The sequence below is a fragment of the Pseudomyrmex gracilis genome, unplaced genomic scaffold (assembly GCF_002006095.1).
Source record: "Pseudomyrmex gracilis isolate BER0280 unplaced genomic scaffold, ASM200609v1 scaffold_46, whole genome shotgun sequence".
NCBI classification, from domain to species: domain Eukaryota; kingdom Metazoa; phylum Arthropoda; class Insecta; order Hymenoptera; family Formicidae; genus Pseudomyrmex; species Pseudomyrmex gracilis.
Window position 1 is genome coordinate 515137 of NW_018020630.1, and position 15036 is coordinate 530172.

General features: G+C 41.2%; 3 protein-coding genes across 11 annotated transcripts in view; 2 read left to right on the forward strand and 1 right to left on the reverse strand.

Moving 5' to 3' along the window:
• Positions 1-129: 129 nt before the first annotated feature.
• On the forward strand, positions 130-7594 carry LOC109853335. 5 transcript variants are annotated; one of them, XM_020425329.1, is made up of 5 exons: positions 1786-2628; positions 2729-2773; positions 4205-4519; positions 5313-5462; positions 5558-7594. In XM_020425329.1, exons 3-5 carry the CDS (start codon positions 4205-4207, stop codon positions 6923-6925), a joined length of 1833 nt encoding a protein of 610 aa, XP_020280918.1. In that variant the 5' UTR covers positions 1786-2628; positions 2729-2773; the 3' UTR covers positions 6926-7594. The 5 variants fall into 5 exon arrangements, with proteins under 5 accessions (XP_020280916.1, XP_020280920.1, XP_020280917.1 ...); XM_020425327.1 differs by lacking the exons at positions 1786-2628; positions 2729-2773 and adding an exon at positions 130-1303; XM_020425331.1 differs by lacking the exons at positions 1786-2628; positions 2729-2773 and adding an exon at positions 1344-1377.
• Positions 7595-9428: 1834 nt separating this feature from the next.
• On the reverse strand, positions 9429-13353 carry LOC109853338 (nuclear protein localization protein 4 homolog). 2 transcript variants are annotated; one of them, XM_020425338.1, is made up of 9 exons: positions 13265-13353; positions 12560-12640; positions 12290-12491; positions 12030-12174; positions 11826-11963; positions 11436-11739; positions 11220-11357; positions 10976-11123; positions 9429-10344 (listed from the first exon to the last, which is right to left on the reverse strand). In XM_020425338.1, the coding sequence occupies exons 1-9, from the start codon at positions 13283-13285 to the stop codon at positions 10172-10174; spliced, it is 1350 nt and encodes a 449-aa protein (XP_020280927.1). In that variant the 5' UTR covers positions 13286-13353; the 3' UTR covers positions 9429-10171. The 2 variants fall into 2 exon arrangements, with proteins under 2 accessions (XP_020280927.1, XP_020280928.1); XM_020425339.1 differs by lacking the exon at positions 13265-13353 and adding an exon at positions 12943-12966.
• A 339-nt stretch (positions 13354-13692) lies between these two features.
• Positions 13693-15036, forward strand: part of LOC109853337 — a 16531-nt gene continuing 15187 nt past the window's right edge. For all 4 annotated transcript variants that reach the window (XM_020425334.1, XM_020425332.1, XM_020425335.1 and 1 more), the window contains exon 1: positions 13693-13780. The gene's annotated coding sequence lies outside the window, so the exon portion shown is untranslated. The remainder of the gene's footprint in view (positions 13781-15036) is intronic.

Consider the following 15036-nt stretch of genomic DNA (forward strand, 5'->3'; position numbering starts at 1 on the left):
GTAAACTGAGGAGTAAGCGGTGTGGATGCGGGCACATCCACTAGTAGATATTCCACCGGCAAAGGTCTCGCTAATCTCGTGACTTCGTTTCCGTACATGTATATTTACTAAATTCCAAAAAAAAAAAAAAAAAAAAAAAAAAAAAAAAAAAAAAAAAACAAGAAAAAAAGATTTTAACATTGTATGTAAATATTTTTGTGTCTATCCGATTTAATCAAACGCGGTTTCAGTGCCGCGATCGGTTCGAACGGAAAGTCATCGAAAACAAATCACCCAACGCGTTAAAGGCGAGTTTTTATACATTGATCCACACGACGCAACGCGATTGGCGCACCGTGTAACGAGCGCGCGAATGAACGACGTCGTTTCGTGCCGCGGAACGGGAGGGTCGACGATTTTGACGACGACGACGACGACGATGACGGACAACAACAATGGCGAAAAAAGAGGGAGACTATTTTAGCGGGTTATTCGCTGAACGCGAGAGAAGTATACGAGCACAGAGAGGGAAACGAACAGAGGCGGAAAGAACCGAACCAGCGCGCGGGGTGTGAGGCGGAAAGGGGGAGAAGGAAGGAGAGCGACGAAGCGCGTAAAGCGTAAGCGACTAGCGCGCGCCGCGGTGTGTGTCGGTCGGTCGGTCGGTCGGTCGTCGCCGCCATGCTAGTGGTTAGTTTAGTGAACCAAATATCATGATGTGGCAAAACGTTCGCACGAGCTGAGGTGCCGTAGCCACACCGCGCGCGTTAACCGGCAACGCCGTCGTAATGTTATTCACAGCAGCACACTCACGACGTTCGATAAACACGTATAAACACGCAACGCGGAAAGTACAAAAAGTATATATGTACACACGACATATGTAGTGAGAAAGAGAGAGAGAGAGAGAGAGAGCGAGAGAGGGAAAATACGCATACATATATTATACACGCAGTAGAGAAAAAAACTTAAAGTAGACACACTTTAGCTTGAAACTTCTGAGAGGACCACAGCGGCGGCGACGGGGACGACGACGACAACGCAACGATAACGACAACGGTGACGACGACAAGCCAACGGTGTTGGTATCGGTGGTAGTTGTGTGGTGCTCGAAGTAGTAGTAGTAGTGGTTGTTGTTCGGTGCGAGCAAAACGGCGCGCTGTACGACGTCAGACCCGATGTAAATCAAAGAGCTTGCCGAATCGGCACGGCTTTAGGCGTAACATCGCGCCAGTGAGGATTGCCGCGGTACGAGCCGCGAGTGACGAGTGCCAACGACGAATCAGTCTTCATAGCGCGGCAAGAAGACGGTTAACAGAACACGGTACGGAAGCATTTGCAGAATCTTACGGTCCGCGAAGAAGCGAGAAAAGACGCGAGGGGAGAGAGAAACGGAGAGTAAGAGTAGGGAGTGGAAGAGAATCTGAGAGAGAGAAAGAGAGAGAATGCGCTTGCTGCATGTATGTGCAAATTTTTTTTTGTGTCCGTTATGTGTATCTGTATACATGTGTGAAGCGTCTGTATGTATGTGCGAAGAAGAGACCAAGATCGACGAGTACAAATGAAAAAGAAGGCATGCTGGAGCATACGTGAAAAAGGGAGAGAGAATCGCAATGCGCGCACGCGCATCCGGAACAGCGAGGAAGAGAGCAGAGGAAGGGGGAGGGGCGAAGGAGCGAGACGAAGCGCGCAACATTCCCGCGGAATCTGTCTGACACGCAGTAGTTTCGAGAGCGGTTTTCGACCCGAGTATCACATCTCGCCACGAGTCGCGATCGGTGTAGCTAACTCGGTGTGCAGGTAAAAGCTCGATGACAACACAACACGTTGTTGGTACATCGGAGCATCGCGACAGCCGCTTTTCATTCATTCGTTATGTGTATATACGTGGTGCGTCTGTATGAGTTGTGTATGCATGCATGCAATACGCGGCACACGACGTCGCGAAGAAGTGCCGCGACACCCGATACGTCCTTCCTCCCCCTTCGCTGAGTTCTCTGGTCCGTCGGCTTGTACCTCCTCTCCTCTCGGCTCCGCTCCGTCACGCGAGAGAGTGGCAACGTCGACGCTTTAATGGCGAATCCCGAGCACTCGCTATCCCCCGGCACGATTTTGGCGGGATTTTCGGCGCATGCGCGCCAGTCGCAAAGTGTTGCTTTTTTTTTTTCTTTCTTTCTTTCTGGAACTTCTCTTTCTCGCGACGCTTCTCGCGTTGCATAATGACTTAATCTATTCGCGCGAATATATAAAGCGCGTCGGATAACGCGCACGCACAAAACCGGATGGATGATACTTGGAATATTAGAAGCGCGAACTTGTGTGGAAACGCGCGCGACATCGCTTTGGTGTCCCCCTCCCTGTCATATAGGTATATCTGTCGTGGAAATAAATTTGCCTATTCATATGCGCGCACGTGTGTAAATAAGAGGACTTTTTTTATGCCTCCGAGGAATAAAATATGTCAGAAGTAAGATATTGTGTTCTCTGTAAGAGAGAAGAGTCAACATTTCTTATTTATATTCTTGTGTGTTTTAAACGTGCATTATAAGTGAAAGTGTGTGTGTGTGTCAAACTCTTCACAATACAGATTATGTTTTTATGGAAACGTTTGAAGATGTGTAACGCGAGCAAATAAAAACAAAAAAAAAAGTACGTCTTGTATGGAATAATAATTTATAATTGAAAAAATTAAATTATATCATATGAAAAGGTTTAACATCAGGTTTTAGAATTACGTAATCATTTTCAGCGTCTAGAATGATTAAGGTTGGGAGCAATATTACCCGGCCTTAAGGTGAGAAATCTCAAATATTTTGACAGTTTTTCATTAATCCTTTTTTTCAGCATTTGAAGCGCGAGTATGAAAAAACCGCGAATATATTCTCTTGTTTTTCTTTAACTCCTTGAGCAATTAAACGTGTTTGATCCGCGATTTTTATCATTACGCGCCATATCTCGCACAAATATATATTATTTCACATAATTACAAAACTAATTTTATTGTCGAATAAAAATATTAGAGGATCGAAAATTTCTCCGAGTCGGAACGAGACATTTTTCGCGATACGCGAACGGGTTAATACGTCGCGACAAGTTCAAGTTGGTCGCGCTTTCCCGCCTTTTTCGCGCGGTGCGTTTCGGTCGCGAATCGAACGGCCGCGCGCGTCCGCTCGCGAATGTTTACCACCGTCACGTGTACGCCGCGTCGTATCGATTCTCCCCGAATCGTGTTCAGGCTTCCTGGAAAAAGGAGAGACGAGCAAGCGAGCTGGCACATTGGCGGGCGAGCCAGTCAGCCAGCCAGAGCCAGTCAATTTAGTGATGTTACATACGGGATATAAACAATGTCACGACGCGATCGGAAACGATCTCGTTCGCGAGCGAGTAGCGTCGATTAAACTGGAAAACGTCGATGATTCGATGACGCACGGAGCGCGATATGGGTCAAGGAATGTGGGCCGACGCGGTGGCGGCGCGGTTTCGCGCGTACTTGAAATCGGGAAAGTCCAACGAGAAAGGACAACAGCGACAAACCGAGCAGACGAGTCTACGAGTGTGTTGAATCGACGGTGCGGGTGCGTGAGAAAATAAAAATCGTATAGATATCAAAGAATTAATTCCGCGCGAAGAAAACGCGGCGATATGTGAGATAGGGAAAGAGAAAAAAAAAAAACAGCAGAAGAAAGAAGAGAGGCGAACGGTGTGTGTTTACCGAGAGTTTTGTTTACATTCATGAATGATGACTTGACCTTTTAGGGTTTTTCTCTCTCGTAAACGTGTAATGTCTTTTACGTTTTGCGTGAATAGATACATTCCTGTGCTCTCCTGGTTTATTAATGATGCGGTTTTGCTCGTAGAAAATAACTTCGCCACGCGAGAGGATCCTTAACTCCGTTTATTATACATTGGACTTAAAGTGTCGGTATTGTCCGCACAATTCGCGTATTGACCACACACACACACACATACACAGTACGCGAATAGATTTACATACATGTCACACATTTTGCGATTTTGTCTCCGAGTCACTTCTACAATTTTTCCCGTCGATAAACTCTCGTCGTAACGTTTCTTACGCGCGATATGTGCAAGAACTTGGAGTACGCTGTAAGTGTTCGTGTGTGTGCTTGCGTGAGTGCGTACGTGAGTGTATTATACGATGAAATTGCAAAGACGGGGAAAGATGTGCACGCATGTGCCTTGTACGCGTGTGTTGCGCTTCCAGATGCTGGATCCGAGTGTGCTAACGGACTTGGAGGAGCTGACGCTTTGCAGTTGCTGCCAGCAGAAGTACAATGAAACGGAGCAATGTCCTAAATTTCTCAGCTGCAAGCACTATTTCTGCCTGCGTTGCATCGAGAATAATCTGTTGAAGGGACGTGACTTATTCTGCGCGCACTGCTGGAAGAAGACGGATCTTGGAGATCAGGGTCCGGATGCTTTACCGACCAACTCACCTCTTCTAGCTCTGGTCAGCAGTTTGTCGCGTCTCAAGATCACAAATAACACATCTAGCAAGCCGGGCGATAAGGAGAGAAAGGTAAACACCGATCTCTCAATCGTCGATTGTTTAAATGTTTCCACCAGTTTTTATATCTAGTCTGTATGTGTGTGTGTGTGTGTGTGTGTAAAATAAAGTGTTTAACCGTGTAAACTGCAGGTGTCAAATAGAAACAAAGGCAAATGGCGCGCGCGTAATTACAGATTTGATGTTAAATTTTTCAATATTTGATTTCTGATTCATATTTTATCTGATTCGATACAAGTTTTTTTTAATGTTTTCATGATAATACTGAATTAATTGGCGCGCGTAATTTAGCATACCAAAGGTCACACCACGTCAAAATAAGAATTACAGTTCAAGAACGATCAATAACGATCTTTTCAAAGAACAGTTCGAATTTACTCGTGAGAAGATTAACCGAGAACACCGCGCGTTGCCGCGTAGAATATGTCACGTATAACAATAGATACGAAAAAGAACGGAATAGTTCCAGTTGAAATTCGAAATGCACGATGCGTACGCGTGCACACGCGTTGGAGGAAACGCGTAGCGAGTGCGAAGCCATACTGCGAGAGAAGAGTTCCCAGCAGTAATAGGATGATGTTGTAAGAACTAATCGTTATTCTTTCTCTCGTTCAAGATACAGTCAGAGTCATTCTCATGTTCGCGGTAATTTTGTGATTATCATGCATTTTTTCTTTAATCAAACTAAGCGAGAATTAACACAAGTAAGAAATTCGTTACTTGTAACATTTTATATAGAAAGATATGATAGAGTGGGAAGACCGTGAAGCGGATCAATAAAAAATTTTCTCTAATATTTTCACAGAGCGAGAATTGTCACACGCACGGAATGCCGTTGGCATTATGGTGTGCGACGTGTTGCACGGCGCTTTGTAGAGCGTGCGCTACGCCGCAAGAGCATCCGGGTCATCAGATCAAATCGCAAACCGATGCCAAAGAACAGCTCATATCCGACGTAAGTCGATTGTTTTTTGTTTCTTCTTTGGAAGCTTGGAAGAAGCAGTTCGTGAGAGCTTAACAGTGAAAAAATATGTTGCGATTATTTTGTAGGTTCAATTGGAATTAGTCGCCGTAGGTAAACTGTCCACGGAAATTCAAAGACTGGCTATGCAGCAACGTGAATTTCTCATAAAAGTACTGGAGGCTTGCGTGACGCTGAAGACACACGTAGAGACAGATTTGCAAAACGGTTGGAGTCATTTTCCAGAACTAACAGATGCTCGCGAGACTTTGGGAAAAACAAAGGCTGGTCTGCAGATGAGCGAGACCCCGGGCGATGTGTACAGTCTGCATTCGCAGCTTGTTCTCGAGAAACAGAGGCTGCAGTCAAAATATCAGGAAATGCTGCTACAATGCCAGCTAGATGATCTCATCGGCAATTCTGGTGTGATCTTTGATTTTGCTCTGCTGAAACAAGCGCTGGCGGGCATACATACGGGGGATCCGATCGTCTCTCAGGGAGTTGGCAACGGCGGTCGCTTACCGAATCACCTAGCGGCCTCACAAAATCCGATACTATTCCTTGCAAATTACTGCATGTCGCAGCTGTACACGCGCCACGTTGTCAGCAAACAACAACACATGCAGAATGGCACGATGGAATATCACCATTCGAGTATAATGGCGCCACCGCAACAGGCGCCGCCAGGATCCGTACACGTTCACCAAGGTCCGCCGCCACCGCCGCCGGGACCAAACCAAGCTCCACAACAGCTCCTCATTCCACCCGGCTCGCCGTCCGTTAAACCCGTACCGCCTACACCGCCCAATGCCATGCTGCACCCACAGCAACAGTCGACATTTATGCCGGACGCAGTTGGTACTGGCGGCGCCGGCGGTGGCAGCCTGGTGACCGTCCACTCGTCTCCCCAACCGCCGTCCAATGCGATCACGGCGACACTAACGCGCGGCCCGACAAATCCGTATCCTCTGTATTATTTCAATATTGAAGTAAACGGCTCGCCGCACGGCCGCATCGTGATCGAGGTGAGACCGGACGCGGCGCCAAAGATGGCGAAGAATTTTAGCGTGCTGTCGACGGGGGAGGCTGGTGTCGGCTACAAGGGCTGTACAATATTTCAGTGCTGGGAGGGTGAGTCTGTGATCACAGGCGACTTTGAACTTAACAACGGCCGCGGAGGTCGCAGCATATTCGAAGACGGTTATTTTATGCCCGATGACACCAAGTTCCCAGCGGTTAGGGGTGCTGTTGGCATGAGACGAACGCAGAAACGCCATGATAACCTCGGTATGGTCGGCTCGCAATTTCGCATAATACTACAGGAAATGCGCGGATTCACCGGTATCTTCGGTCATGTGGTTGAGGGATTGGAGCTGGTGGAGAAGATATCTACGTTCGGTGATCAGACCGGCAAGCCTACCAAGAATATTCTAATCACGAAGTGCGGTAAATTGTAACGTTTATGCTGTCGTCGCTATCGCGCGGTTTGTTGCAGCATGGGATGGAGCTCCGGTAGATGAGTACATCCTTTATATTGTATAACGCCGTACACATACACACACAAACACAAACACATGTTCTCCCGCTCTAGATAACCGAAGAAAAGTCGTGACGGTATCCCCGAATTGCGCTCTTGATCGCGCAAGAAAATCCTATACGTAAAAAAAGAAATACAAAAATAATAATAATAATAATAATAATTGCGTTAAAAAATAATTGTTCGATACAATTAATCGTTGTTAACGTATATCGCTGCGCGTATGTCTTATATATCCGGGGACGCCATCGCGATTCGATTTATTAGCTCCACGAAATCCTCGAATGTTCCGTACGAATCACGCAACTTAATTAACTATTAACAATAGCGTCTAAAGATGTCGAATCTATTTTTAAAACGTGGGCGCGTGCGAGAAGAAATAAAAAAAAAAAAAAATCCATATTTTGCTATATTGACCGGGAATCTAAATATAAGATTCTGCTAAACAATAACGACGATGATTGACACATACATACGTACCTCAGAGATCGATCGTGATATCGATATGACTTTCTCTATATAGTTGATATGACGTATTTGTTTTTTAGAGAGAGAGAGAGAGAGAGAGAGAGAGAGAGAGAGAGAGAGAATACGAAAAAAAGAGAGAGATCCGGCGTTTATTTTGGCTATTATATCGGGGCGTTAATTCTGCTACTACGTTATAGGTCATATAGAGCGTGTGTCGTGCATCGGGCGTGATTCTACATAAAGGAAACGATTTGACTCGTGAGTTCTCCGGCAGAGTTGCCCGCCCGGTCACAGGCGCAGCTAATGTTTTAGATCGTAGATAGTGAATAAAAAGAAAAAAAAAACACGTGTAGATTTAAAAACACGTGAGGACTAAGTGTATCGAACTATTTGGGTTTAACCAATCGTATATCGCGTATTTGATATACGCGATGTATTCGTTAAAGAAATGAAGAGGGTATTCCTATTGTGTATGAGCGAACATTTGATTCTTTCAGTTTTTTTTTTTTTTTTTTTTTTTTTTTTTTTTTTTTTTTTTTTTTTTTTTTTTTTTCTCCTGAACGAGCGATCTCACGATATTTCGTGGTAAAAAGTAGCGATTAAATACATGCAGATTTCTCGTTTAGAATCTTAGCCGAAAAAAGCAAAAGAAAAGATATCGGCGTAGTTAATATTGTAGGAGGGCAATTTTTATGGTTTTGTCGGACACGGCAATCTCGCGTGTCGTTCCGTTCCAGGGATACCAGAGGGAAAAAAAAGAGCTAAAAGGGAAAAATAGAAAGACGATTCATCACGCACGCGCGTCCTACGAAAAAAGGATCTTGCGAAGTTTTGCTGTTCGAATTCTTACAGCAAAAATACCTATTCCCTTTTTGTTCTTTTGCGAATTATAGCGAACCGTTGTGAATTATATAAACTATATTGTAAGATTAGATCTCAATACAAATCGCAAATGTATGCAAGGCCTAACTACTACTATGTAGATCGTAAGCCTCGTTTTCGTCCGATCGAAAAAATAAACGAAAGAAGAAAAAAAAAGATATGTACGGATATATATATATAAAAAACACGTATATATATATATATATATATATATATATACTAAACGAAATCATTCCTCGATGCTGTATATCGAACTATTATCAAGATAATGTAATTGCGTTATAATTACTTGTCTGAAATCCTCGTAATTAAGTCCCATACGTTGTGTACTGGTACAATATATACTGTCGCGCGCGCGCGCGTGTACACGAGAGCAGATGCGCATCTCTTCTTTGTGTACACGCGCGCGCGTAATTTCCACGCGCGTACAAGACAAAGGCACACTCACGCGGTACCGTAATATAACATAAATAAAAAAAAAAAAAAAACAAAAAAAACAAAAAAAAAACAAAAAAAATTACACGCCCTTGCGTCATCGCGGACATGCCTTCAGAAGAAAAGCCTCATTTGATGTTGAACTTGAAAGTTTTAACACTTGTTAATTAGCTGATAAAAAAAACAAAAAAAAAACAAAAAAACAAAAAAAAACACGTCTTTCGCGATCTCGGCATCGCGCGGTTTGTGCGTCGCGATGATTGACGGCAACACGGAACGCGCTGTGTGTTGCGCATCATCCCTTAGAAATAAATGAAAACTCGCTCCTGTACATGTACAATATCGTATGCAAGACGACGATCGGAATGAGGGGCTGTGGCTGTGTGTTCGAACCGATGAATGAATGAACGCGAAATACTTTCTGTTTCAATTCCGCGAGCGACGAAGACTCCGACAAAGTGTGTAAAGTAGTACGTAAATCCTCGATCATAGACGCAATCGTGTGAGACAAAAACATATTGGACCGAAGCATGGGAGCGACGAGCCCACCTATAATGTGTGCATATATATAATATATGGAAGAATACCTAATATATATATATATATATACACACACACACACACACAACAAACAAACATACACGTACACACAGATACCTATTGCGCGTATCTATACAAAAATATATATATATACACTATTATATATTTTTATGAACGTGATGAGGTAACAACGCATAGCTTGTAATATCGATTCTAACGACCGACCGATTTACCTTGCCCCTCGCGTGCGATTAAACGAAATTGAGCGGCTGTAAAAGCACTTGGACAAGTTCTTTCCTCATCTTCCTACCTCGCCATATCGTCCCTTTTTTTTCTATTCCTTATTTCTTACTTCCGTTTTGTCCCTTTCTCTTATTTTCTTTTTATGACGCAATGATTATTGAGAAAGCAAGAGCTGATCGTGATCTTTTGTTTTTTCAGGCTCACGGTAATTACACCAGAAAGAGCCGTTGTTCGAACGGATTTTATTATTTCATTATTCATGTGCGAAGAGAATGAACGTTCATTGCCCCCCCCCCTCCTCAACTTAAATGTACTTTTTAATCGATCGATTTTGAGATTTTTGAGTTATAAACTGTTTCTTCTTTCATGTGAGTAGTTTTTGTATAATTTTTGCGTATACCTAACTCACATCTACATCTTAAGTTACGCGACCAAAAACATGGCAACAATTTCCAACAAATATTAAGCTACGTTAGAGATACGAGAAAATTTGAAACATTTGTTTGATATACATGTATACAGATCGAAGTGATTAAAAAGAAAAAAAAAACCATGATCCAAGGGAAAATAAAATCAATATATATATACATACATACAGTTAAACTCTTACCTTATAAAAGACATCCGGAACGTATTGTTTATCACTTGACTCGATTACATAACCCAATTCCGGTGCGTCTTTTGTAGGAACCAAACAGCCGTCTCGTACCAACGCCATGCATTGATTGGACACTTGATAGCCTTCCATATGTACTTGGTTTTTGTCATCGCCTAACAGTTCGCAGAAAAAAATCATCTAATTATCACAATTCTGTATGATATTGGTACTGTGAAAATTTTGTAAAAAAAACCATGTATTATTATTAATGTATTAATTAGATTGATCGAAAAGGCTTTATTTGGTTTTACATATGTTATTATTAAAACAACTTGAGTTTTTCAAGCGACTTAAGAAGAATTCGATACTCACTGCAGCCATTTTAAAGCTTCGGAGAGTACTCACTTCAGCCATATTGAATTATACCAGAAGCGAGAAATCTATATGAGATTTTTTTTTTTATATGAGTGCAACTCATATCAAAATTAAATTTGTTTTTCTGCTATCATTAATATATTTAAAGCCATAAATTAATAAAATTCACTTAAAACTTCTTTTATATATTTACATTTATCAATGCAGAAAAAATGTTTTTTTTTTTTTTTTTTTTTTTGACGGATTTTATCAATTTATGCTTTAGAAGACTAGTTGTAACTTATAATAAAAACTAGTTTATTTTGATGTAAGTTGCAAGACAAAAATTTCTCGTTTCTAAACACGATAATTCAAATATGACTGAAGTGGGAGCTTTATTATTTTTGAAACAGAAAACCACATATACGCTGTAAAATAAGATTAACTTGCCTGTGACGCAAACTGTTACAAATTTTGAGCCGAAATAACCATTAGGCGAAAAGCGACAGGGGTTAGGATACCGGTTTTGGAAGTATCCAGCCATAATGCATTCTTGAGCAGATAAAAAGTGGCTTTCTATGTTGCGAACGTGTTTAACCTGCGAATGAATAAAACTAACGAAGTAAATAACCGTACATATAAAGAGAGTCGGTGTATGAATAAATTACGTAAGAAATAAAATGTGTCAACATACCGTTCCTTTTTTGACATCATCGGCTATGAGATCAGTGAAAATCCACCCGACTCTTCTCAAATTAAGTGCCCGGCCTAATTCCTCGACTAACGCTTCCCTTTCATCCGGCAGAAGTCTTATGGTATCTTTTGTACTATCCTGATCAATCAACGCAAACGTTTTATCTCGATGATTGTATATTAAAAATATTTAGAAACATCTCATTGTACTGCTTACCTGCGGTGGTTCATATATAGCCGCAACAACAGCTCTAATGCCTAAGGGAACATCTGAATGCACTTCATATCTTCCATACAGATAGCCGATACGCTGATGCCCCGTACTACGCCAGTAATTAAGAAAACGTTCTACTAAACTAGCATTTTCAAACATAACGTTGTCTATATGCCGATAAGTCTGACGGTTTAGAGTAATCGAGTTTGGTTGGCACTTGCTGCAAATGCCCTTTGGCCACGGCGGATGATCCTTGCAGCCAGTCTTTATACGGCAGCTTATGTCATCTAATTGGATAAACTTGCCCCTGTGATATAAATACAGGTAAGATATAATACTATATAATATCGAACATTCCGTCATAAAATGTTTATGATAAATGTTTATACATACCTATCAACTCCGGCAGTGAGTTTCCTGAGATACGAATGATATGATAGATGCTTAATATTTTGTTCTTTCAAATAAAGTTCGTCAAAAGGCTCTAGAGGTGAACAGTGCACACAGCATCCTCTTGCGCCGTGTCGACAGCTACAATAATAAATTTTATTCTATTTCATGTCAATGCTGTTTTTCTAAATTTCTCAAATTACTTACAGTTTCTCGTCGCGTTTGCGCTGAATTTTCCCGTCCAACTTCCACAATTGTTCGTCAACATCGTCTTCGACTACACTTGGCAGAGATCGTGAGAGACTGGATACGCGGTTTGTAATTCCATTAGCAGTATCCATGGGTATTGGTTCTGTATTATTTTTCAACATATATACATATATATATAGCAATATAAATACACAAATTTTTTCTTTTTTATGAGTGTAAGAAAAAAATATAATTACACAAATGAAATATGTGAGTACCTGTAGAATTGTTGGAGGCACTGCTGGTCGATGGAGCACTCCATAATTGAGTGCCATTAACTGGCACAAGATAAAGCATATCTCCATGATTGAGACCGATCCCGGATATTGTTCTACTTCGGGTAGATGTAAGCGGTTCCTTCTGATTTCGTTGTTTACAGAGACAAAATCCAAAATTACTTAAATCAAAAGCCTCGTACACCTAAACATAAGAACAAATGTCAAATATGTTGTCTTAATATGATTTATAAAGATAGTACATATCTATACCTTTTCGTAAAGACGAGAAAGTGTATCAGAAGATTCCACTTCTATACGTTTTGTTCCCTCTGATGACTGCACACGTAGAATCTACAGATAAACAGACCATAATAACATAACAAGCAAATGTATTTAGTATCAAAACATTGTACATTTATTTATAACAAAATATTAAACAACTCATAAGTATTTTTCTTGATTTGTACATAACAGAAACATTTCTACACTAAATATAATTTTGTAATAATCATCTTAATCACACACACTAACATTATCATGTAAATAAAATGTTGTTTAATTGCTTAATTTTTTCTGCAAAAGTTATATAATTAACTATGAATATTTGTGAAGTTATGAAATTACAAAAAGAGATATTGTAGAATACTGTATACATTCGACATTAAATAATCATCGTTCAGCGATCGATTGAATTGTACAAATAATTCACGAATAATTTATAAATATACATGGAAGTCGGATAATATCGAGAAATGCCAAAACAGCCTTCGATTGTATCTTGGGAACTTTTTGCAGTTGCATTACGATGCAGCCGCGTGGAACCGCGATTCACACGCGTCGCACTGCATATTTCGTAAGTGAGGTGCGACGCGAATTTACACGATCAAGAAGTACAAGCGATCACAGCGGAATTACATTCGTCACAAGATCGCCAGCCGTCGGTCGTGTCGTCGCGAAAAGCGGTTAGTTACTTACAAATTGTCCGGATTTTGACATTTCGCCGGTGTCGGTGGTGCATCAGCTGTTCAACCCGTTGTTGTATCGCACGAGTGCGCGTACGAGTGCAGCGCCAACGAAGTCCCTAGCGTACGGTGACGCTCCGCGCCACAGAGAAAACTGTTGAGTCAACGTCAGGTCTTCGTGTGACTAAACCTAACCTCCTCTTTCGAAGGATAGGTGAGCAATGATACCCCTACGAGCGATGCGACAATGATTATTGACTACTGTCTTCGTGCGGTTACTGCCAACGTCGGTCACGCGCATATATACCTTTTTTTAAGTCCAATACTGTTATCAGTTCGTGTTTGGATTTCTACTTCGATGGAAGAGTGAGCTGAGCACAAGAATTTCTCCGCAATTTGCCGCCGTCACTCGATCATCACCGTGTCAGCACAACGAACTCACGCGAGAGACCTCGCAAACTAAGCAACCATTTCGCCACTGGTCGAATCAGCGAGTCCCCTGGATCGTCGTCAGCTCCGTCAACGCTAGGTAAGAAGTTCACTTGGCGCGCGCTCTGTTCATCCGATTAGTTTTTATCCACAATTTCGCTTTTTCTTTCCGACAGCCGTGTAAATTTCGCGTTCGCACGCGATGACAAGAGCGGCGAAGATGATTCGTGTTTTTTCGCGCTGTGAATGCACTTTTTCGTAGCGTTCCACAACGCACTCCGCGCGCTATGCAATCTGCGTTACAGTAGGGTAAATGCGGACGCCGACCTCTCGGCGCTCTTTCGAAAGCACGTCGATATATACGTATACATATATATGTGTGTATATATATATGTATATATATATTATATATACACATATGTACATACATGTATATATGTACTGTTAAGTTCTTCACTTTTCAGAAGTGTAAAATAATTCGAAGTAGCGGGTATTGTTTCTCTTGTCAGTAAATATTAGGCTATAGCTGAGCTTTCACATTAAATTTTTCTGAATTTTTGTGAACTAAATTTTTTTCACTTTAACTTATTCTACCTATGACTTAGGGCCTCCGCACAAACTCTTTCTTAACGCGTTACGTTACGTTAAGTTGGCTATGAACTTAGATTTGTACGTAAACTTGAACGTCATTCAACGCACAAACTAATATTTAACGTAACGTAACGTTATTTACTAGTCATAAACTTAGATTAGTATGTAAACTTGAACTTTATTCAACGCACAAACTAGTACTTAACGTAACGTAACGCGTTAAGAAAGAGTTTGTGCGGAGGTCCTTATTTTGCTCCCGAGGATCGCGATTAGCTTTTTAAAAAACTTAAAAAAACATGATTCGCAAAAAACTTAAAGTGCAATTTCTCATCTTTGTCATAAAACAGCGTTGTGAAAACGAGTTGAGCTTTGATTATTACAATGCAGTTATTATGCTTAGTATTATAGTTTTTATTATGCTTGCGTCATAGACATATACACTCATATTGCAGATACATTCAGTGTATGCATATATTCAGTACGTTAATATATTTACATGTTATTTGAAAACATCAAAAACACAGTGAGAAAAGCAACAATGATACTGAATTTCTTTCAGTTGAGTTTAGTTTCGACCGATAGTCAGTTGTAATCGAAAAAGAACATATATACATATCTGTGAAAAATAAAGTGTGATTTATTAGTTAGATAATATTTTCTAAACTAATAAATATATATTCGGTCATTGGAGCCATTCACTAGGTGTTGTGCGGAAATTATACGTGTATATATGTCCATATATACGTGTTCACATGTAAATTTTTA

Coding starts and splice junctions, on each gene's coding strand:
- LOC109853338 (XM_020425338.1), bottom strand. CDS start 13,285: ATGTCAAAATCCGGACAATTT. Junction 11,964..12,029: donor CGCAAACGCGACGAGAAACT/GTAAGTAATTTG, acceptor TTATTATTGTAG/CTGTCGACACGGCGCAAGAG. Junction 11,358..11,435: donor CTATATATGAACCACCGCAG/GTAAGCAGTACA, acceptor TTGATTGATCAG/GATAGTACAAAAGATACCAT.
- LOC109853335 (XM_020425327.1), top strand. CDS start 4,205: ATGCTGGATCCGAGTGTGCTAACGGACTTGGAGGAGCTGACGCTTTGC. Junction 4,520..5,312: donor CGGGCGATAAGGAGAGAAAG/GTAAACACCGAT, acceptor ATATTTTCACAG/AGCGAGAATTGTCACACGCA. Junction 5,463..5,557: donor AAGAACAGCTCATATCCGAC/GTAAGTCGATTG, acceptor ATTATTTTGTAG/GTTCAATTGGAATTAGTCGC.